This window comes from Nerophis ophidion, linkage group LG04 (genome assembly GCF_033978795.1).
Source record: "Nerophis ophidion isolate RoL-2023_Sa linkage group LG04, RoL_Noph_v1.0, whole genome shotgun sequence".
NCBI classification, from domain to species: Eukaryota; Metazoa; Chordata; class Actinopteri; order Syngnathiformes; family Syngnathidae; genus Nerophis; species Nerophis ophidion.
In genome coordinates this window covers 69114162-69139760 of record NC_084614.1, presented here as the reverse complement: position 1 = coordinate 69139760, position 25599 = coordinate 69114162, and the positions used below count along the sequence as shown (strand labels likewise).

At 40.4% G+C, this 25599-nt stretch overlaps 1 protein-coding gene across 3 annotated transcripts in view; it reads right to left on the bottom strand.

Moving 5' to 3' along the window:
* The window catches only part of doc2b (double C2-like domains, beta), a 307871-nt gene that overhangs the window by 129203 nt on the left and 153069 nt on the right, over positions 1–25599 (bottom strand). For all 3 annotated transcript variants that reach the window (XM_061898885.1, XM_061898884.1, XM_061898887.1), the window contains one exon: positions 10005–10084. In XM_061898885.1, coding sequence (XP_061754869.1) covers positions 10005–10084 — 80 coding nt within the window. The remainder of the gene's footprint in view (positions 1–10004; positions 10085–25599) is intronic.

The window sequence follows — 25599 nt, the reverse complement described above, 5'->3', positions numbered from 1 at the left end:
CATTCCGACAAGAAATGCCCCGTTTGACATCACAAGAAATGACGTTACGCAGCTCAGTCATTAGGCGCAGATAGAAAAAGCAGCAAAAATGGACCGGAAAAAGCGGCAGCGGCGGCGATGACCAAGAAGACCGCGGAGTTGTAATATAATTACAACACTTTATGTACATATTTATATAATATTTACATATTTATATAATATGTAACTACAAGCTCCATTCACAGACAGAGTCCCATTGCTTTTATGAGCGGTCGAGCGAGTCAAAAGCCGGAAAAAAAAAATATATATATACTTTTTTTTATTATTTTATTTTATTTGTTTATTTTTTATTTGTGGTGGCCGTAATTCTTTCGTGGTGGGCCGCCACAAATAAATGAATGTGTGGGAAACCCTGCTAGGGATAACACTAATGTACAATAAACCCCATGAAAATATATGTGGCGCTGGGGAACGCTGCTACAAGCTGGAACTGATTAATGCACTTGGGGCAATGACCAAAATAAATCTGAGTACGAACCGGACAATGGTTATGGCGTATCGTCACTGTTTCAATAACGTAAGAGTGTAAAGAAGCCTTGTGGGCGTGACGCTGGAGTCATCGAGATACAATTCCCCCCCCCCCCCCCCCCCCCCCCCCCCTTTTTTTTGTAGGTTGGAAACGAACGCACAAAAGACAGGCTGGATGTGGAAATAACATCATTTGACTTCGAATGAAAGGGTGGAGGAAAGGCAGGGGTGGTAATTGCTTTAGTCAGGGCGAGTAATGGAGGTAACATTTAGTGTTGACTGCTTGACGGAGGCGGTGACGGTGGGTCTTTGTAAAAACGGAAAAAAGACTGATGTCTGGTGAAGACTTAAGACCTGGTCAAGAAACAACATCGTTAAGTGAGACAGATTCAGTTCATGGTCCATGTCGTTATTCCAGAAAGAAGAGCCTTTTGTCTGGCCAAAAACGGTCAGTCCGGAAAACGTTGGTCATAAATCAAGAGGCCTAGTGCTACCTTGGCTCCGCTCAAGCTATCCCGGAATGACACACAGGAGATAGGAAATATGACCACTGAAATGGAAGTCGGAACCACACTACCGCGTCATCACCACTACCTACCCGGGCAGAATAAACCTCCTGAAGTGGATTTACTAGATCAACGTTTGACGGCTGCAAAAAGACAATCTGGTCGAGCTCTCTTTGTAGCTCCTTTCGATACACGGCAACACAGGGAAGTTCTTTTTTGTAAAACGGGCGTTTATTGACTCCTTCTTGCTGTATACACCATCCACGCCGACACGCCTCCACGCCAACGCCAACACCAACGCCTTGAGAACTCGTTGGCTGCTTGTAACGAAAAGAGGTTCTAATAATCACTTGCTTGAAGTTTTACACGAATCATCGAATACACTCAAATCTTTTTAGGAGCTGAAAACCACGTGCTCAAGCACCCTCCCCTCTTGCATGTTCTACTTTGTTCACGGTCCGTGTGTTCGCAACATCACAACAATCGTTCCGCTTTGCAACACAATTAACACAATACATTTACATTTTGCTCAGGATATTTTACAATCACACATTTTCTAATAATATTTTTTAACTCTGCATCATTAACTTATTTATTAATATTTATTTATTTATGAGACATATTTAAAGTATGAAAACTCTCAGAAACAGCTACACTCTTCTTACACTGGTGGTCCAACTACTGTAATAAATACAATCAACCAGAAATTTGCTAAACTTGAAGTAAAATTGTATTTTTCTTTGCTGAAATATTGAACTCACCGCAATGGCAATAGCAAATATTTTTGAGGTGATGTAAAAAGTTTTAGAATCCTTGTACCAAAGCAATACTATTCCAGTTTTAACCATCTGGTCCGGGCGCCTCCTTGTGGAATTGTCAGGGTCTCGGTGAAGACCCAGGATATGTTAGACCTTGGAATCCGCTAGGGGGGTTTTAAGAATCTTAGAGTATAGGTCGCGCTGAAGGATTGTAGTGGCATACAAACGAAGAAAGAAAACCACATTTGACACTTGGACATTGGAGAGCCTTTTTGCGAGTCTTTCTACTCACCTTTTGAAAGATGCAGCTCCTGATTACGCACACAGGTTAGCATTTGTGTTGAAGCTCCTGATTTCAGACTGAGGTTGGGGTAAGTAAGTATCGAGAATACTGATTTCAGATAGAAGTTAGCGTTAAAAAGTGTTGAAGCTCCTAATTTAAGTTAAAGTACCAATGATTGTCACACACACACTAGGTGTGGTGAAATTGTTCCTCCCCCTGGAAAGTGAGGGGAGCAGTGGGCAGCAGCGGTGCCACGCCCGGGAATCATTTATGGTGATTTAACCCCCAATTCCAACCCTTGATGCTGATTGCCAAGCAGGGAGGTAATGGGTCCGATTTTTTTATAGTCTTTGGTATGACTCTGCCGGGGTTTGAACTCACAACCTACCGATCTCAGGGCAGACACTCTGACCACGAGGTCACTGAATATCGGTGAAGACCCAGGATATGTTAGACCTTGGAATCCCCTAGGGGGGTTTTAAGAATCCTAGAGTATAGGTCGTGCTGAAGGATTGTAGTGGCATAAAAACGAAGAAAGAAAACCACATTTGACACTTGGACATTGGACAGCCTTTTTGCGGGAATTAGTCTTTCTACTCACCTTTTGAAAGATGCAGCTCCTGATTACGCGCAAAGGTTGGCATAAGTTTTCAAGCTCCTGACTTCAGACTGAGGTTGGGGTAAGTAAGTCTCGAGACTACTGATTTCAGATAGAAGTTAGCGTTAAAAAGTGTTGAAGCTCCTAATTTAAGTTAAAGTACCAATGATTGTCACACACACACTAGGTGTGGTGAAATTTTTCCTCCACCTGGGAAGTGAGGGGAGCAGTGGGCAGCAGCGGTGCCACGCCCGGGAATCATTTATGGTGATTTAACCCCCAATTCCAACCCTTGATGCTGATTGCCAAGCAGGGAGGTAATGGGTCCGATTTTTTTATAGTCTTTGGTATGACTCTGCCGGGGTTTGAACTCACAACCTACCGATCTCAGGGCGGACACTCTGACCACGAGGCCACTGACTATCGGTGAAGACCCAGGATATGTTAGACCTTGGAATCCCCCAGGGGGGTTTTAAGAATCCTACAGTATAGGTCGCGCTGAAGGATTGTAGTGGCATAAAAACGAAGAAAGAAAACCACATTTGACACTTGGACATTGGACAGCCTTTTTGCGGGAATTAGTCTTTCTACTCACCTTTTGAAAGATGCAGCTCCTGATTACGCGCAAAGGTTGGCATAAGTGTTGAAGCTCCTGACTTCAGACTGAGGTTGGGGTAAGTAAGTATCGAGACTACTGATTTCAGATAGAAGTTAGCGTTAAAAAGTGTTGAAGCTCCTAATTTAAGTTAAAGTACCAATGATTGTCACACACACACTAGGTGTGGTGAAATTTTTCCTCCACCTGGGAAGTGAGGGGAGCAGTGGGCAGCAGCCTGGCCACGCCCGGTAATCATTTATGGTGATTTAACCCCGTATTCCAACCCTTGATGCTGAGTGCCAAGCAGGGAGGTAATGGGTCCCATTTTTTTATAGTCTTTGGTATGACTCGGCCGGGGTTTGAACTTACAACCTACCGATCTCAGGGCGGACACTCTGACCACGAGGCCACTGAGTATCGGTGAAGACCCAGGATATGTTAGACCTTGGAATCCCCTAGGGGGGTTTTAAGAATCTTAGAGTATAGGTCGCGCTGAAGGATTGTAGTGGCATAAAAACGGGGAAAGAAAACCACATTGGACATTGGACAGCCTTTTTGCAGGAATTAGTCTTCCTACTCACCTTTTGAAAAATGCAGCTCCTGATTACGCACACAGGTTAGCATAAGTGTTGAAGCTCCTGATTTCAGACGGAGCTTAGTTAGCATTGCTCGGTTTGTAGAGCGGCCGTGCCAGCAACTTGAGGGTTGCAGGTTCGATTCCCGCTTCCGCCATCCTAGTCACTGCCGTTCTGTCCTTGGGCAAGACACTTTACCCACCTGCTCCCAGTGCCACCCACACTGTTTTAAATGTAACTTAGATATTGGGTTTCACTGTGTAAAGCGCTTTGAGTCACTAGAGAAAAGCGCTATATAAATATAAAAAGAAGAAGAAGGTAGGGGTAAATAAGTACCGAGACCACTGATTTCAGATAGAAGTTAGCGTTAATAAGTGTCGAAATTCCTGATTTAATGATTGCTGCTGTAAATCAGTGTTCAAGCTCCTGATTTTAGACACAGGTTGGTGTAAGTAAGGGATGCAGCTCCTAATTTTGCACACAGGTTAGTATGAATAAGTGTTGAAGCTCCTGATTTTGGACACAGGTTACTGTAAAAAAAAAAAAAAAGTGTCAAAGCTCCTGATTTTCAACACAGGTTGGTGTAAATAAGCGACGAAGCTCCGGATTTCGGACACAGATTGGTGTAAATCAGTGTTGAAACTTATGATTTCGGACATAGGTTATTAGAAATCGGTTTTGATGCTCCTGGTTTTGGTCACATGTTATCATAATTAGGTGTTGAAACTACTGATTTTGGACACATGTTTGCATAAATCAGATTTGAAGCTTGTAATTTCGGACAGAGGTTGTCATCAATAAGTATTGACTCTCCTGATTTTGGACATATGGTAGCATTAATCAGTTTTAAAATATATTTTTAAATATATATTTTTTATATATTTTTAAAAAAGCTCCAGAGCCGCGGGTTGCCGACCCCCGACCTTGGACAACTTTTCCCAAAGTTTTGCTTGTGACAAAGCTAAAAAAAAAAAAAGCCACTAGTGTGGCATAAATAATACCGCTTGTGTATTTCCTCTCCCTCCCAGAGAGTACAAAGATGGTATCGGGGGTTCGGCAGATAGTCCAGGTAGCGGGAGGAAGTCATTTCTACAGTAGACGGAGCTCTTAGTCATGTCAGTCTAGATCAGGGGTCACCAACCTTTTTGAAACCAAGAACTACTTCTTGGGTATTGATTAATGCAAAGGGCTACCAGTTTGATACACACTTAAATAAATTGCCAGAAATAGCCAATTTGCCCAATTTACCTTCAACTCTATGTTATTATTAATAATTAATGATATTTATCTTTGAGGTAACACTGATCATCTTAATGATTTCTCACAATAAATATATATTTTGATGACATGTTTTAAATAGGTTAAAATACAATCTGCACTTTGTTAGAATATATAACAAATTAGACCAAGCTATACTTCTAACAAAGACAAATCATTATTTCTTCTAGATTTTCTAGAACAAAAAATTTAAAAGGAATTAAAAAGACTTTGAAATAAGATTTAAATTTGATTCTAAAGATTTTCAAGATTTGCCAGAATATATTTTTTTAATTTTAATCATAATTTTTTTTTTTTTTTTTACTTTATTTTTAAGAAGCCAGGCCGACTGACTGGCAAACGCAGGCTTAAATGATGCCTCTGATGAAAAACAGGTGAGCGTCCCGAACACCAGAGGCAGTTGAAAATAATGAGTAGCCGTGGTAACTAAACAAACTCAAGATGTGCACAAACAGGAACTAAAGGAGTCCAAAATGAACAGAAAACACAAAACATGATCCAGACCACGGATCATGACTATTACACCCCTGCTGTGTGATTGTAATGTGCATCTTAGTTGTAGTTTTCGTTGCCACATTTAGAGGTGGGGAAATTGCCATGTAAAATCACTAATGCTAATAATGTATATGACATAAGCAATGTAAATTATTAGAGAGCAAGCTCATTTTTAGAAGTGGCACCTTGCTTTTGAGCCCTTTCTATCGGGCTGTGTGGCTGGGCCTCAAGTACGTTGAAAAACCTTACTTCCTGAAGACCTCAAGAGCAGTGCTGGCCATTAAATCGATAGTGCGGGCTTTTAGTTTCTATAGCTACCACTCTCGTGTCTTATGCTGGCGACCCAGGTTGAAATCCCGGGTAGGGTTTGTAAGGTATACCGATAATCAATCAATCAGTGTTTATTTACAAACCCCGTTTCCATATGAGTTGGGAAATTGTGTTAGATGTAAATATAAACGGAATGCAACGATTTGCAAATCCTTTTCAACCCATATTCAGTTGAATATGCTACAAAGACAACATATATATATTTTTTTGTGCAAATAATCATTAACTTTAGGATTTGATGCCCGCAACACGTGACAAAGAAGTTGGGAAAGGTGGCAATAAATACTGATAAAGTTGAGGAATGCTCATCAAACACTTATATGGAACGTACTACAGGTGTACAGGTTGATTGGGAACAGGTGGGTGTCATGATTGGGTATAAAAGCAGCTTCCATGAAATGCTAAGTAATTCACAAACAAGGATGGGGTGAGGGTCACCACTTTGTAAGCAAATTGTCGAACAGTTTTAGAACAACATTCCTCAACGAGCCATTGCAAGGAATTTAGGGATTTTACCATCTACGGCCCGTAAAATCTTGTTTACCTGTATGTCATCTTTTTTGTAAGGGACGCTAGAAGCCGGCAGACCCGTCAGCGATCCTGTTCTGTCTCCCTGTAATGTTTGTCTGATCTTGACTGGGATTGTGCTGAAAATTGTAATTTTCCTGAAGGAACTCTCCTGACGGAAAAAATAAAGTACTATCTATCTATCTATCTATCTATCTATCTAATAAGTTTGAAGAAATATTTCACACATATTATTTGTCGAAAGAACAGAAGCTAAAATGAAGAATTAGATTAAAATGTGTTTATTATTCTCTACAATAAAAAAATAAATTTACTTGAACATTGATTTAACTTGTCAGGAAAGAAGAGGAAGGAATTTAAAAGGTAAAAAGGTATGTGTTCAAAATCCTAAAATCATTTTTAAGGTTGTATTTTTTCTCTAAAATTTTCTTTCTAAAAGTTATAAGAAGCAAAGTAAAAAAAAAAAATAATTTATTTAAACAAATAAAGACCAAGTCTTTAAAATATTTTCTTGGATTTTCAAATTGTTTTTGAGTTTTGTCTTTCTTAGAATAAAAATGTCGAGCAAAGCGAGACCAGCTTGCTAGTAAATAAATACAATTTAAAAAAATTTTGGTAAGTACTGCTATTTGAGCTATTTTTAGAACAGGCCAGCGGGCGACTCATCTGGTACTTACGGGCTACCTGGTACCGCGTTGGTGACCCCTGGTCTAGATTAATGCAAAGAGATTTGAAGCATTACAAAAAATTGCAGGGGGTGCCTGGCTGCCCTTATATGGAATTCTCCTGAAAAAGCCAGGGAATTAACAAATAAAGGTCTACGCTATTAATAGCATGAAAGGAAGAGCCTCGTCGCCGTTGGCATTTAGCTTGAATCCTGATGTACAGTATATGTCTGTTTTCTTTCCCTTTCTGTGCCGCTGGTGTGGCGCAACATGCTTTTCAAAATAATTAGCGCCTCTTGGAGTAGAAATAGACGCGTAAGTCTCTCTCACTGCGTGTTATCTTGCAGTGTGTAGGATGTTAGCGTGACAGCCGCGAACATGTTTGTGGTGTTATTGACGTAGGAAACATATTGGAAGTATGTCAGATGCTTTATGTTAATCCTGATTAGAGCCCCTTGCTGTTGTTTACTGTTCAAGCACCCGGGAAGAGAAAAACTCAAGGTCCGTCACCACCGGTAAATTAGCAATTTCAGTAAGTAATTGATCTTTCATATTCATATTGGGCACTAATACACCCCCATACGTTCACAGATTCTGGCTTTTGAACTTCGCGCCTATAACAATCCGAATGGTTATTTTCCTCTTTGTTCTGGAGGACACCACGTCCTCTGTTTCCAAATATAATTTGAAATGTCGACTCGTCAGACCACAGAACACCTTTCCACTTTGCATCAGTCCATCTTAGGTGAGTTCGGGCCCAGCCAAGCCGGCAGCGTTTCAGGATATTGTTGATAAATGGGTTTGGTTTTGCATAGTAGAGTTTTAACTTGCACTTACAGATGTAGCCCCCAACTGTAGTTACTGACAGTGGTTTATGAAGTGTTCCTGAGCCCATATGGTGATATCCTTTACACAATGATGTTTTTGATGCAGTGCCGCCTGAGGGATCAAAAGTCCGTAATATAATCGCTTATGTGCAGTGATTTCTCCAGATTCTCTGACCTTATTGATGATTTTACGGACCGTAGATGGTAAAACCCCCAAATTCCTTGCAATAGCTCGTTGAGAAATGTTGTTCTAAAACTGTTCGACAATTTGCTTACAAAGTGGTGACCCTCACCCCATCCTTGTTTGTGAATGACTTAGCATTTAATGGAAGCTGCTTTTATACCCAATCATGGCACCCACCTGTTCCCAATTAGCCTGCACACCTGTGGGATGTTCCAAATAAGTGTTTGATGAGCATTCCTCAACTTTATCAGTATTTATTGCCACCTCTCCCAACTGCTTTGTCACGTGTTGTTGGGATCAAATTCTAAATTGAATGATTATTTGCACAAAAAAAAATGTTTATCAGATTGAACATCAAATATGTTGTCTTTGTAGCATATTCAACTGAATATGGGTTGAAAATGATTTGCAAATCATTGTATTCCGTTTATATTTACATCTAACACAACTCATATGGAAACGGGGTTTGTATGTATGTTAGTTAGATAGATAGATAGGTAATACTTTATTGATTCCTTCAGGAGAGTTCCTTCAGGAAAATTAGCAGTGCACGGAGTTGAGATCAGTTAAACAGTAAAAAGTATACAATCAGGTTGAAATGGAAACAAAATAGAAAATGCCATCCATCCATCCATTTTCTACCGCTTATTCCCTTTCGGGGTCGCGGGGGGCGCTGGCGCCTATCTCAGCTACGATCGGGCGGAAGGCGGGGTACACCCTGGACAAGTCGCCACCTCATCGCAGGGCCAACACAGATAGACAGACAACATTCACACTCACATTCACACACTAGGGCCAATTTAGTGTTGCCAATCAACCTATCCCCAGGTGCATGTCTTGAAAATGATTACATTAAAAATAAAAATAAAAAGCAACAATGAGAATAAAAATATAACAGTAAAATATGAATATAACAAGAGAAATTAGGCAGTAGTGACCATGTTATGAAAACGTATTGCACTGTTATTGTTTTGCATCCCCTGTCATCCGAGTACTCCCCATCCCCCTCCCCGGAGAGAAGTTGTACAGTCTAATGGCGTGTGGGACAAAGGAGTTTTTGAGTCTATTAGTCCTGCACTTGGGATGAAAGTTAGTGCCCGCTTCAAAGTACCAATCAAAATAGAGATGTCCGATAATATCGGACTGTCGATATTATTGGGCGATTAATGCTTTAAAATGTAATACCAGAAATTATCGGTATCGGTTTCAAAAAGTTAAATTTATGACTTTTTAAAACGCTGCTGTGTACACGGATGCAGGGAGAAGTACAGAGTGTGGAAAAAACTTGTGACGTGGTGGACTCATCCAGGGGCTGTTGTATTTTCCCAAATATTTCAATACGCAAGCGGATGCAATCAGTGTGTAGTTGGCAAACTTCTGCTTTATTGACCGTGTTAATGAGCAAAATGATCAATTCACAGGCTCCTTGATCGAAAAACTGTGACTTGTTTTTTTCGCCATTAATCTGCATGGTGGGCTTCACGGTGCGTCTGCCTCACAATACGAAGGTCCTGCAGTCCTGGGTTCAAATCCAGGCTTGGGATCTTTCTGTGTGGAGTTTGCATGTTCTCCCCGTGAATGCGTGGGTTCCCTTCGGGTACTCCGGCTTCCTCCCACTTCCAAAGACATGCACCTGGGGATAGGTTGATTGGCAACACTAAATTGGCCCTAGTGTGTGAATGTGAGTGTGAATGTTGTCCGTCTATCTGTGTTAGCCCTGCGATGAGGTGGCGACTTGTCCAGGGTGTACCCCGCCTTCCGCCCGATTGTAGCTGAGATAGGCGCCAGCGCCCCCCGCGACCCCAAAAGGGAATAAGCGGTAGAAAATAGATGGATGGATGGATAATCTGCATGGTCATCAAGGTGCCTCACCTTGGCTTTGTTGATGGTGCAGTGCAGTGCGTTGTTCTCCTGGTCGTACAGCAAACTGAAGTCCAGTGTTCCCAGTGTCGCTGCAAGGAAGACGGAGCATATTAGAACGTTAGTTTTATTATCTCAGGGGTTAAAAAATTTTTTTTTTCATCATCATAAAGCACGGTCCAGATAGGAAAATCAGGGGCGGAGCAACAGTGGTGGCTGGAAAGGCAGCGCCCCTTGCCAAGACTTTGGCCCGGAGGAGCTTGGATCATGCAAACAGTTATAATTTACATATATATCAACTATTTTAATGACATTTAGACTTTACTTAAATCAATACCGGAACAGCATCTCCTCGTCCGGGGCTCACTAGTGCAATAACAGTGCCAGAAATGTGTGCTGTGAAAAACCGTCCGATTCTAATAACTAATGTTCCTTGGGTGAATAATTGAAGATCACCACACCGGTATGTTTTAGCGCTTTCATGCCGAGTTTACTGACAGATATAAGTAAGAACTTGACACGACTTTATGATAGAAATGGCAACAGCGGAGGATGAATGTCCCATAAAATATTATAATTTATTCAACACCAATTAAGGGGCTGGACTTATTGGGTGGCCCAGTCAGGATGAGTCATGGGTGCTAAAAACTTTACAAGACGTACTTTAGTGATTTAGTAGGCGTTTTAATAAAATGTTGTGCTGTACGACTGGCTTTATTTTCACCTAGCAACGTGCAAATTTACAAGTGACTACCATGAATTGATTAACGTGGACCCCGACTTAAACAAGTTGAAAAACTTATTCGGGTGTTACCACTTAGTGTTCAATTGTGCGGAATATGTACTGTACTGTTTAATCTACTAATAAAAGTCACAATCAATCAAATGTTTTCTCGGAGTGTATTCTGGGTAAAATCGTCATCAACTGTCCACTAACGTCATCAGTCCCTTGTCAACGGAGCATAAGCCAGGTCAGGGTTGTCAAACTCGCTTTCATTGAAGGGTATATCGCAGTTATTATGGTTGCCCTCAGAGGCATACTTGCCAACCCTCCTGGATTTTCCGGAAGACTCCCAAAATTCAGCGCCTCTCCCAAAAACCTCCCGGAGCAAATTTTCTCCCGAAAATCTCCCGAAATTCAGGCGGAGCTGGGGGCCACGCCCCCTCCAGCTCCATGAGGACCTGAGTGACATATCTGAGAGTGTGTCTGCCCAATGACGTTATAACTGTAGAATGATCGAGGGCGAGTTCTTGGTTTCTTATGTGGGTTTATTGTTAGGCAGTTTCATTAACGTCCTCTCAGCGCGGTAACAACATACAACAACAGCAGTCACATTTACGTCTACCACTCTACCGTAAGGCAGTTTGTCTGCCGTAAACAGCATGTGACACTCTTAAACAGGACAATACTGCCATCTACTGTACATGCACCAGCACAACACCTCCAGGCGACTTCAACCCTTTATCCTCCTACATTCACATCCAAACCCCCCCGGATTGTAAATAACCTATTGTAAATAATTGAATGTATTTCTAATGTATATACTTGTTCTTATGCTATCTGAACTCACTATGTTCTCTGCTCGCTGTACATATCCTACTAAGTCACACCTACACTGTTTCAATGTCCATTTCTCTGTTGATGACTGAAGTACTGATATCAACCAAAGCTCCTCATCCCACCCCCCGGATTGTTAATAATTCAATATATATACTATGATGATTAACTTGTGTGATGACTGTATTATGCTGATAATATATATTTGTACCACGACTTAAACAAGTTGAAAAACTTATTGCGGTGTTACCATTTAGTGGTCAATTGTACGGAATATGTACTGTACTGTGCAATCTACTAATAAAAGTTTCAATCAATCAATCAATCATGCATATGTGACAATAACATCTACTTTAGAAAGTGCAGTGCACAGCTGCGCACCCAACAGCTGTAAATAACCACGCCCCCAACCACGCCCCCGCCCCACCCCCCGAAAATCGGAGGTCTCAAGGTTGGCAAGTATGCTCAGAGGGCCGCGTTTAACAATGAGTACTATATGAATATACATTTATATATATATAATACATCAACAATATGTTTTTTTACTTAAGCTGCAAAAAAAATAATTTAATTTTACTTTAAAAACTGGCAGCTCAGTACCAGAATTTTACAATAAAAGCAGTGGGGGTTTTTTCAAAAAAACTCCAGCTTTTTAGTGATTCCCAGTGCCCAAAAAAAGTCTGCGGGCTATAGAGTGTTTTCTATTCGGGCTCCAGTACTATGGAATGCCCTCCCGGTAACAGTTAGAGGTGCTACATCAGTAGAAGCATTTAAGTCCCATCTTAAAACTCACTTGTATACTCTAGCCCAGTAGTTGTTAACCTGGGTTCGATCGAACCCTAGGGGTTCGGCGCAGCCTCCGCCGCTGAGGTGGGGACACACCAGACTCATCGTGTAAATAGAAACTTCTCCCTATCGGCGTATTATGTATAAGGCGACCGCAGAAGTCCCACTAATTTTGTCAGAACGGGGGCTATGGTGGGGTTTGTTTTCCCATAATGCAAAGGAAGATGACGGGACATGACATGAAGGTACAGACATATTTTAATTTATCTATAAAAAAAGTGCAAACTGAAGGCGCGTATAAGGCAGAGAACAAACTTGGCTAAAAAATAAAAACTACCACAAAGGCAAAACTTTGGATATGAAACAAAAGACTCGCTAAACGTGACATGAATAAACAAAACATACTTGGAAGGAAATGAGCAGAGCGATATACATAACTAGAGTAAACAGAGCATGGAGTAACAACAATGACGCCAGCCCGACTGCCTGGCAACTACAAGCTTAAATAACAGTGACATGATTAACACAGTTGCATGAGTCCAAACAAATCAGGTGTGTGAGTCCAAATGAGTATAGGTGAACAATGGAGCGTAAAAAGGAACTAAAAAGAATCTTAAACCAACAGAACATAACTAAACAAAACGTGACCACAGAACATGACAAATTTGCAGGTGTGTAATTTGTTGTGAATTCAAGCTCTGTGTTGGTTTTGTTCTTTGAATAAGGTGATGTTCATGCACGGTTCATTTTGTGCAAAAGTAAAAAAAAACATGTAACTTTGTCTTGAATTTGAAATAAAACAAGCATTTTATTTTTCACTAAAGAAGGGTTCGTTGAATGCGCATTTGAAACTGGTGGGGTTCAGTACCTCCAGCAAGGTTAAGAACCACTGCTCTAGCCTTTAAATAGACCCCCCTTTTAAACCAGTTGATCTGCCGCTTTGTATTCTTTTCTGCCCCCCTCTCTCTTGTGGAAGGGGGGGCGCAGGTCCGGTGGCCATGGATGAAGTGCTGGCTGTCCAGAGTCGGGACCCGGGGTGGACCGCTCGACTGTGCAACGGTTGGGGACATCTCTGCGCTGCTGACCCGTCTCCGTTTGAGATGGTCTCCTGCTGGCCCCACTATGGACAGAACTCTCACCATTATGTTAGATCCACTATGGGCTGGACTTTCACAATATTATGCGAGACCCACTCGACGTCCATTGCATCCGGTCTCCCTTAAAATGGGGGGTCACCCACATCTAAAAATCCTAGCAAATCAACAAATGGTATCTAAACAATACCGTCACACTTTTTTACTTTGTAGGCTAACTTCCGAGTTACACCTTATTTTGTGAATGTTAATCCTTCTCAGTAATATTAAAGGCCTGCTGAAATGAGATTTTCTTATTCGAACGGGGATAGCAGGTCCATTCTATGTGTCATACTTGATCATTTCGCGATATTGCCATATTTTTGCTGAAAGGATTTAGTAGAGAACGTCGACAATAAAGTTTGCAACTTTCGGTCGCTAACAGAAAAGCCTTGCCTTTACCGGAAGTCGCAGACGATGACATCACATGTTGATGGCTCCTCACATCCTCACATTGTTTTTAATGGGAGCCTCCAATAAAAAGAGCTATTCAGACAGAGAAAACGACAATTTCCCCATTAATTTGAGCGAGGATGAAAGATTTGTGTTTGAGGATATTGGTAACGACGGACTAGAAAAACAAAACAAAAAACAACGCGATTGCATTGGGACGCATTCAGATGTTTTTAGACACATTTATTAGGATAATGCTGGGAAATCCCTTATCTTTCTATTGTGTTGCTAGTATTTTGGTGAGTTAAACAGTACCTGATAGTCGGAAGGGTGTATCCACGGGTGTGTTGACGCCAATGTCTGATGGAAGTTGTCTGAAGCTGTACGGACGGCACAAGCTCAGCTGATCTCCGGTAAGTGGCGACTTTTTACCACAATTTTCTCAACGAAAACTGCTGGTTGACAAGTGGTCGGGATCCATGTTGGCTTGACCGCTCTGATCCATAGTAAAGTTTCACCTCCGGGAATTTTAAACAAGGAATCACCGTGTGTTTGTGTGGCTAAAGGCTAAAGCTTCCCAACTCCATCTTTCTACTTTGACTTCTCCATTATTATTGAACAAATTGCAAAAGATTCAGCAACACAGATGTCCAAAATACTGTGTAATTATGCGGTTAAAGCAGACGACTTTTAGCTGTGTGTGTGCGCAGCGCTAATATTTCCTAACAGTCCGTGACGTCACGCGTACACGTCAGCATTCTGCGACGTTTTCAACAGGACACTTCGCGGGAAATTAAAAATTGCAATTTAGTAAACTAAAAAGGCCGCATTGGCATGTGTTGCAATGTTAATATTTCATCATTGATATATAAACTAGGGCTTCACTGTGGCAGAGGGGTTAGTGCGTCTGCCTCACAATACGAAGGTCATGCAGTCCTGGGTTCAATTCCAGGCTGAGGATCTTTCTGTGTGGAGTTTGCATGTTCTCCCCGTGAATGCGTGGGTTCCCTCCGGGTACTCCGGCTTCCTCCCACTTCCAAAGACATGCACCTGGGGATAGGTTGATTGGCAACACTAAATTGGCCCTAGTGTGTGAATGTGAGTGTGAATGTTGTCCGTCTATCTGTGTTAGCCCTGCGATGAGGTGGCGACTTGTCCAGGGTGTACCCCGCCTTCCGCCCAATTTTAGCTTGGATAGGAGCCAGTGCCCCCCGCGACCCCGAAAGGGAATTAGCGTTATAAAATGGATTGATGGATATATAAACTATCAGACTGCGTGGTCGGTAGTAGTGGGTTTCGGTAGGCCTTTAAGCCTGCTAACTAACGTCAACATTATGTGTTGACCCTACTAAAAAATTTTTTTGGTGTAATCCTGATAACCAATCGAATAATAACACCTTTGCTGTTGTATGTTAGGTGAACGTAATTCAGGAAACTTTATCATCATAACCACAAATTGGCAAAAAATTTAATCAGCTGAGGGTTTTAGTGACGGTATTTTCATGAAGGTTTTTAGACTTTAAGATCACGAAACCACGGGACCTGACAGGCCCTTTATCTCGCTTGATCGTTCATCATTCTTTGAAAATTCAAGAGCTCTGTTTAACGTTAAAGCCTGGAATCAAACACGTGAGATGCTGAACGGCTTCAACATTGATGTGCATAATTCACTCGCTCCACTTTTGCAGGTTTCAACGCTTCATGTGCTAGTCAGAGAACGTTCCATGAAAAACGAAGATAGCCAAATTAGTCATCAAAAAATAAGCGGAATTAGGAAAAAGTGGATGAAAGTCTGGCTGGTTTGTGCTAAAAGTCTTTTTATCGGCCGCCGGTCAATTTGAGAGCGCCTGGCGTAATTATGAGATGAAGGCCCAAAAGGAGGAGGACAAAGGAGTACCGACAGAACTTCTGCACGTCTCGCACTTCTGACAGAAACGACCGTATGGCGGTCAGGCGTGGCGTGTTTAACAGGCGGCAGGTGCCTCCTCAGCAACCTTTTCTTGATTGAGGTCGACCGTAGTGTTCGACTCTGTGGGGTGAAAGTGAGACCCAGTCGCTTGCTGCTTGTAATTAGCCGGCTTTCCCACTTGGCTTGTGTTTTTAGATAGATAGATAGATAGATAGATAGATAGATAGATAGATAGATAGTACTTTATTGATTCCTTCAGGAGAGTTCCTTCAAGAAAATTAAAATTCCAGCAGCAGTGTACAAAGTTGAGATAAATTTAAAAAAAAGTAAAAAGTAAATAATGGGGGTTTAAAAGGAAACAAAATAGAGAAATATTACAAAAAGAATAAAAACAATGGGAATAAAAATATAACAGTAAAATAAGAATATAACAAGACAAAGTAGGCAGTAGTGACCATGTTATGAAAACGTATTGCACTGTTAATGTTTTGCATCCCCTGTCATCCTAATACCCCCCACCCCCCACCCCAGAGAGGAGTTGTACAGTCTAATGGCGTGTGGGACAAAGGAGTTCTTGAGTCTATTAGTCCTGCACTTGGGATGAAGCAGTCTAGCACTGAACAGGCTCCTCTGGCTACTGATAACGCTATGCAGAGGGTGACTGGCATCATCCAGGATGCTCACTAGTTTGTCCACAGTCCTCTTCTCTGCCACCGTCACCAGTGAGTCCAGTTTCATTCCGATTGTAACTGCGCCAAGAGACCATGTCGCTCAAGAAAGTAACTAACATGTTAGAGTTCTTACTTTCTTATGTCATAAGATTATTATTATTTGTATATTTTTGCTCTGTTTCTCTTATATTCAGAAAATTCTGATACCTACATAGGAAGTATCAGCTTTTACTGTATTAGGTCTTTATTAAGAAGATAGCCTTGGTTTTTCTTATTTGATTTATCATGTATAGATTATGTGCATTGTATATGACAAACTGTAACCAAAGCCATTGTATTTTTTTCATATATTTTTTTATGTGTTTTCATATGATAAAATGTGATGTAATATATGGTAATTAGTGTATATTTGGGTAACGCTACCAAAATTATTTTGATACTTTTCCGTACTTTTGTAAATGAAGGGGACCACAAAAAATTGCAATATTGTCTTAGAGTACATTAAACATATGTTTCTTATTGCAATTTTATTTCTTATTTTTTTCATATGTTTTTATATGATTCGTGTGATAAAATGTGATGTAGAATTTCACATTTATTTTAAATAATATTGTCATTTTGATAAATTTCCTCTTTTGGAGGTATGATCACTTTTAAAAAAAAAAAAAAAAGTATGTTATAATTAAATATCCATAATAACACCGCAAATAATGACTAATAAAACTATTGCTATAAAATAAATGTTAATATTTTTGTTTTAGTTTTAATGAATTTTCTTATGAGGAAATAAAAAAAATACAAATGTTATAATGAAAATATTGATGACATAAAATATCCACTGCTGTATAATATATATGGTAATTAGTGTCGTGACGATACCAATATGTTGGTACCGGTACCAAAATTATTTTGGTACTTTTCGGTACTTTTGTAAATAAAGGGCACCAAAAAAAATTGCAATATTGTCTTTATTTCAACAAAAAATCTTAGGGTAAACTAAACTTATGTTTCTTATTGCAATTTAGCCCAGACTGGTACTTTTCAGAGGCAGTATAGTACCGAATATGATTGATTGGTATTGCGGTACTATAATAATGCCGGTACACTGTACAACCTTAATTGCAATAAACAAATATGCTCGGCTAATATAATGTGCTATTTGTTTTATCTGCCCTGTGGATGGAAAAAAAAAGTTTCTTTGAGGTGAAAGTTTCGTATTAATATAATCAAATATGTTTGTGCCCCAATGAACGTACCAACCAAAATAGAGATGTCCGATAATATCACACTGCCGATATTATCGGCCGATAAATGCTTTAAAATGTAATATCAGTAATTATCGGTATCGGTTTCAAAAAGTAAAATGTATGACTTTTTAAAACGCTGCTGTGCACAAGGATGTAGGGAGAAGTACAGAGTGTCCATAAACCTTAAAGGCACTGCTTTTGCGTGCTGGCCCAGTCACAAAATATCTACGAATTATCTACAAGTGAATGCAAGGCTTTTTTGATCAACAGCCATACAGGTCACACTGAAGGTGGCTGTATAATCAACTTAAACACTGTTACACTAACGCAAAGCAGGTGCAGGGAATAGCGCTCAAAGGAAGACATAAAACTGCAACAGGAAAACACCAAAATAACAGCACAAGACAAGAACTAAAGCACTACACACAGGAAAACACCAACAAACTCAAAAAAAAAAGGCAAGAGGAGGACCTGGTGGAGTTTCATTTTTTTAACGTTTTCTGCTGGTGGTTTGCTTCTGGATTTTTAAATGGAAAAAAATGTGCCTTGTCTCAAAAAAGGTTGAAAAACACTGGTTTAATGTATCCTAAGATGTTTTGTTAAAATAAAGCCAATAACGACATATTTTGTGATCCCCCTTTATTTAAAAAAGCACCGAAATGTATTGAAATAATTTTGGTACCGGTACCAAAATATTGGTATCGGGACAACACTACGTTAGTGTCACCTTTATTTGCTAGAATAAACCACGATATTCAAATGTTTGGAGTCCAGTTGCAATCAATTGAACGCCTTGAGAACATCAAGACCTGGATGAATGAGAACATCCATAAACATCTTGCCCTGTTTTCTCTTAAACTCCGACGCCAAATAATTTGTTTAAAAAAAATAATCACAAGGTTGCAAAGAAATCCTTGAAAATGCCACAAAAAGCGTCCGGACTGAGACCTACTACTCACTACTACAGACTACCCACTTCTGTAAAAACGTCAATGTGGGACATCATGGTTCAGTCCTTGAGAGATATTTATTCGATGTCTTATATGCAACCTAAAAGCTTGGAGCCTCCGGGAACCGAAAGACGTGGTATGACGACATTACACCTCCCTCCAAACATTGGAAGTGACAACGCCACAAAAGGAACATGTTGCTTGTGTCACATCGCTTTACTCTTGCTGACGGGAAGCGAGAAGACTGATAACGGCTGTCACGGGGATTGGCTCCATTACCTCTCTTAGGGCACTTCCTTGTGAGCGAAACTGTCATAGGAAGCACCTTCAGCTATGTAATCCTAACAAAACAGGGCCTCTTAGTTAAAAGGGGTCATTTTATGATATTTTTTTCTACATTTAAAATGATTCCTTGTGGTCTACATAACATGTAATGGTGGGTTTTTGATCAAAATTTAGCATAGATTTGATTTTACAGACCATCTTCAAGCCGCTTCAGGATGCACCAATTTGTGGGCGGTTTTATTTACGTGCCTCCACTTCGACTGCGTCTTCTCACCCTCAGCCATGTTGCCGTTTTTAGCGGCTTCCATATGGAGTCTACTGACAAATATGTTAGAACTGTACAGCAATTTGTATAAGAAATGGCAACAGCGAAGGATGCATGTGCATGTACGAGCCAGGCTGCCCCACAACAGGAGGATAGAGGAAAAAGAAGGAACTCAACGTCAGATTACAATGGCGGACTCGCACAAAGCTCTTCGGGTAAACCTCTACCATGTATGCAGATAGCTGCTGATGTCACACTTGGAAAAAAGGTCACAAATTGAATACATTCCAAACCATGGGTTTGGAGGAAGTATGAAGGAAAGTAAGATTGTTTTGTAAATAATTACGCCATGCCTTTATTGTACGTTATGCACAAAGCAAACGACAAAACCCAAAACCAGTGAAGTTGGCACGTTGTGTAAATGGTAAATAAAAACAGAATACAATGATTTGCAAATCCTTTTCAACTTATATTCATTTGAATAGACTGCAAAGACAATATATTTAATATTTGAACTGAGAAAGTAAATTTTCTTTTGCAAATAAGCATTATCTTAGAATTTAATGGCAGCAACACATTGCAAAAAAAAGTTGGCACAGGGGCATTGTTACCACTGTGTTACATGGCCTTTCCTTTTAACAACACTCAGTAAATGTTTGGGAGCTGAGAACAATTTTTGAAGCTTTTCAGGCAGAATTCTTTCCCATTCTTGTTATATGTACAGCTTAAGTTGTTCAATAGTCCGGGGTGTCAGTTGTGGTATTTTACGCTTCATAATGCGCCACACATTTTCAATGGGAGACATGTCTGGACTACAGGCAGGCCAGTCTGGTACCCGCACTCTTTTACTATGAAGCCACGCTGTTGTAACGTGCAGAATGTGGCTTGGCATGGTCTTGCTGAAATAAGCAGGGGCGTACATGAAAAAGACGTTGCTTGGATGGCAACATATGTTGCTCCAAAACCTGTATGTACCTTTAATCATTAATGGTGCCTTCAAAGATGTGTAAGTTACCCATGCCTTGACCACTAATACACTCCCATACCATCACAGATGCTGGCTTTTCAACTTTGCGCCTATAACAGTCCGGATGGTTCATTTTCTCTTTGGTTCTGGAGGACACGACGTCCAGAGTTTCCAATAAAAATCTGAAATGTGGACTCGTCAGACCACAGAACACTTTTCCACTTTGCACCAGTCCGTCTTAAATTAGCTTGGGCCCAGTGAAGCCGGCTGTGTTTCTGGGTGTATTTGATAAATGGCTTTCACTTTGCATAGTACAGTTTTAACTTGCACCTACAGATGTAGCAACAAACTGTAGTTACTGACAGTGGTTTTCTAAAGGGTTCCTGAGCCAATATGGTGATATCCTGTACACACTGCTGTCACATTTTGATGCAGTACCGCCTGAGGGATATAAGGTCACAGGCATTCAAAGTTGGTTTCCGGCCTTGCTGTGTTCTCTCCAGATTCTCTGAACCTTCTGATGATATTATGAACTGTATATGGTGAAATCCCTAAATTCCTTGAAACAGCTCGTTGAGAAATGTTCTTAAACTGTTCGACAATTTGTTCACGCATTTGTTCACAAAGTGTTGACCCTGGCCCCATCCTTGCTTGTCAATGACAAAGCATTTCATGGAAGTTGCTTTTAAACACAAACATGGCACTCACCTGTTCCCAATTAGCCTGTTCACCTGTGGAATGTTTCAAATAAGGGTTTGATGAGCTTTCCCCAACTTTCTCAGTCTTCTTTGCCACTTGTGCCAGGTTTTTTGAAATATGTTGCAGGCATCAAACTCCAAATGAGCTAATATTAGCAAAAAATAACAACGTTTTCCAGTTCGAACGTTAAATATCTTGTCTTTGCAGTCTATTCAATTGAATATAAGTTGAAAAGGTGTTAGGAGCTGACATGGCTGTAGTATTTGTGACCCCAAGATGCAGGATCAGAAGGACAAAAAGCAGGAAAGAGGATTTTGATATATTTCAAACAGGAAATGAAGCAGTCATGCATTAAAGGTCCAAAAATAAAGTCAATCCTCGAGAGCTGAGGAGTGCGCAAGACAAGCATAAATAGAAACATGTTGAGTGGCTGCCAATCAGCAGCAGGTGAGGAGCAAAAACAGCGCTCAGCGGGACAAGCAGGAAATAGAAACAAAATAAGAGCACTAGGAAGTAAACACCAAACAAGGAAGCGCAAAAAGAAATGAAGTGACAGATTTGCAAATCATTGTATTCTGTTCGTATTTACGATTTACACAATGTGCCAACTCCACTGGTTTTGGGTTTTGTATAACTTATAACAATTCTTGCTAAAATTAGAAAAAAATGTTATTTAAAGCATTTGTATGAATGTACAACACTTAGAACCTTAAGTATATCAGTATGCGGAATTCAAATATGGAAGGGATTTATAAACAATGTACCATTAATGTGATCCAATTTAAGAAACTGTTTAACCTCAAAGTGTTTACAAACAAAAGATAGATAGACAGTACTTTATTTATTCCTTCAGGAGAGCTCCTTCAGGAAAATTAAAATTAAAAAAGAAGAAGATAAACATGCTGGACTCTTATTCATCTCACTGTATAAAATATAACTTACGTCACTTTTTAATTTGTATGTATTAATATTTTGAACGCTATTATTTATGGAGTACATTGTGAATAAATTGAGCACAGGAAGTGAATTTAAGTGTTAGCAACTGCTATCTAATGGAAAAAGGGGTAGGATTGAAATAAGATCTGCTTCTTCCTACTCCTTTTCGAACGTGTTGAAAGGAGAAACTGGAAATTGTAGGGGTGTAACGGTACACAAAAATTTCGGTTCGGTACGTACCTCGGTTTAGAGGTCACGGTTCGGTTAATTTTGGGTACATTAAGAAAACAACAAAATATAAATTTTTTGGTTATCTATTTACCAAATTTGTAAACAATGGCTTTATCCTTTTAACATTGGGAACGCTATAATATTTCTGCCCAAGTTAATCCACATTAAACTGCCTCAAGTTGTTGCTTTGATGAAATAAAATGACAAAACCTTTCTTCTACATATAAAAAGTGCAACATTAAACAGTTTCAAGTCAACTCATCATGCTTAATTTATTACAGCAATTGGGAAGCCTGTAGTTGACTTTTATTATACACACACACACACGCACGCACACGAACACACACACACGCACACACACACAGCAAAATGAGCTAACATAACGCTAAAAGCTAAATAGCCTTCACCTCAACCCAGAACTATGAGCGAGCCGAGCTGCAGTTTAAGTTTCTAGAAGGTCAACGGGCTCATAGTGATGTTTGTAATAGTTGTGACTGGGAAGTGTTTTTTATAATTTGGGGAGTGTACGATGTCCGCTGCTCACCTGCTAAACACATATCTGCTCATCTCGACGCCAGAGCACTGACTCCATTCTTTCTGAATACACCCTGCTGATTTGGCTTTGTATGTAACCCATCAGATGGTTGTGTGGGCGGGACAATGCTGGGTGCTCACTGCTCAGACAGAGGCAGAAAGCAGAGCAGCTTGTTAAGACTTTAGATTACAAACTCGTTCGATACACCCTCGTACCGAACCGAAACCCCCGTACCGAAACGGTTCTATACAAATACACTTACCGTTACACCCCTAGGAAATTGTGATGTATCATGTTTGTAATAGTAAGCATGTTCAAAATAAACTCACACCATGGTTTGATGTAAAAATTTTGGGACTCATGCAAATCCCAAATACCCCAAAACATATGCCAGTAGGAATTACCGTATTTTTCGGAGTATTAGTCGCTCCGGAGTATAAGTCGCACCTGCCGAAAATGCATAATAAAGAAGGAAAAAATATATATAAGTCAGATTTTTGGGGGAAATGTATTTGATAAAACCCAACACCAAGAATAGACATTTGAAAGGCAATTTAAAATAAATAAAGAATAGTGAACAACAGACTGAATAAGTGTACGTTATATGACGCAGAAATAACCAACGGAGAAGGTGCCTGGTATGTTAACTAACATATTATGGTAAGAGTCATTCAAATAACTATAACACATAGAACATGCTATACCTTTACCAAACAATCTGTCACTCCTAATCCATAAATCCCATGAAATCTCATACATCTAGTCTCTTACGTGAATGAGCTATCCATCCATCCATCTTCCGCTTATCCGAGGTTGGGTCGCGGGGGCAGCAGCCTAAACAGGGAAGCCCAGACTTCCCTCTCCCCAGTCACTTTGTCTAGCTCTTCCCGGGGGATCCCGAGGCATTCCCAGGCCAGCCGGGAGACATAGTCTTCCCAACGTGTCCTGGGTCTTCCTCGTGGCCTCCTACCGGTTGGACGTGCCCTAAACACCTCCCTAGGGAGGCGTTCGGGTGGCATCCTGACCAGATGCCCGAACCACCTCATCTGGCTCCTCTCGATGTGGAGGAGCAGTGGCTTTACTTTGAGTTCCTCCCGGATAGCAGAGCTTCTCACCCTATCTCTAAGGGAGAGCCCCGCCACCCGGCGGAGGAAACTCATTTTGGCCGCTTGTACCCGTGATCTTATCCTTTCGGTCATGACCCAAAGCTCATGACCATAGGTGAGGATGGGAACGTAGATCGACCGGTAAATTGAGAGCTTTGCCTTCCGGCTCAGCTCCTTCTTCACCACAACGGATCGATACAACGTCCGCATTACTGAAGACGCCGCACCGATCCGCCTGTCGATCTCACGATCCACTCTTCCCTCACTCGTGAACAATACTCCTCGGTACTTGAACTCCTCCACTTGTGGCAGGGTCTCCTCCCCAACCCGGAGATGGCACTCCACCCTTTTCCGGGCGAGAATGAGCTAAATAATGTTATTTGATATTTTACGTTAATGTGTTAATAATTTCACACATAAGTCGCTCCGGAGTAGAAGTCACACCCCTGGCCAAACTGTAAAAAAACTGCGACTTATAGTCCGAAAAATACGGTATATTTTCTTGTGACGTGATGTCAGAGGTTTAATGTGTTTTTTGGTTTGTTTTTTATGGGGGCCTCTGAAGAACCAAGTGGCACAGTGTTAATGTACTTGTTTGTGCCAGGCCTGAATGAACAATTTTCCGCAGCATCCCCATTACTTCATCTTATTAGGCTGGCGTGGGGGTGGGGGGAGTGTGGGGAAGGGGGTAGAAAATAAAATATTTGTTTTTCTTATTACCAAAGAGATGATTTTTAGATGAATATCAAAGTGAGTTGTTTGGAATTTGCTCAACAAGCCAGACGCGCACACTTGACAGTGCAATCTGGCGCTGACCTCGGCGGGGCGGGGGTTATATTAAAAGAGGAAAATGGAAAGAAAGGTCTTCACTTGACAGAACGCCTTCCCGTGGAGGCGGGGAGAGATGATTCATGCATTAGCATAGTGATCAAGGATTAAACGAAGGACCATTCAGGCGTATTTGAAAAAAAGACCTCACCTCGGTTTAGGGTTTAGGCTAGTTTTCTCATTACCATTTAACATTACCTGTGCAGGTTACATAGGGGTATTTTTTTTCTTCAAGTCCAAAAAAATAACAGCAGTAATTATGTAAGCTCTTTTTCGCATACGCTTATGTTGTCGTTAGTCAGATAAATGTAGCGCTCAATAATTTTATTGTGTTTTTTTTTAAATGGGAACATTATCACAATTATAAAAGGGTTAAAAACAATAAAAATCAGTTCCCAGTGGCTTGTTGTATTTTAAAAAAAAAAATTCAAAATTTTAATGGTCGCGGTTTTATTTTTACTAAACGTGTCAAACAGGATGTAAAAAAAAAAAAATTGTAGAATTGGATTTGTTTTATGGTGAAATAAAAACTGTCCAATCCAATCCACTTTATTTATATAGCACATTTAAACAACAAAATGTTTCCAAAGTGCTGCACAACAATATTAAAAACAACATTAAAATACTATCCTGAGCTTCACCAATGACTGAATAAAAACTACAAATAAAAATAAATACATATAAAAACAATATAAAATAAATATGATTAAAAACGATTTTAAGGGTGAAACCATTTAAAACAGTAAATAGAAATCAAAATTTTAAAACACAACTCACATAGTGTTAAAAGCCAGAGAATAAAAAATGGGTCTTAAGACGAGACTTAAAACACTCCACTGTGGGAGCAGTTCGAATATGGAGGGGTAGAGTGTTCCAGAGCTTAGGGCCGACCACAGAGTCTTAAAGGGGAACATTATCACAATTTCAAAAGGGTTAAAAACAGTAAAAATCAGTTCCCAGTGGCTTGTTGTATTTTTCGAAGTTTTTTTCAAAATTTTACCGGTCCCGGAATATCACTAAATAAAGCTTTAAAGTGCCTTATTTTCGCTATCTTCGAAACCATTAACCATTTCCCTGTGACGTCATACAGTGCTGCCAATACAAACAA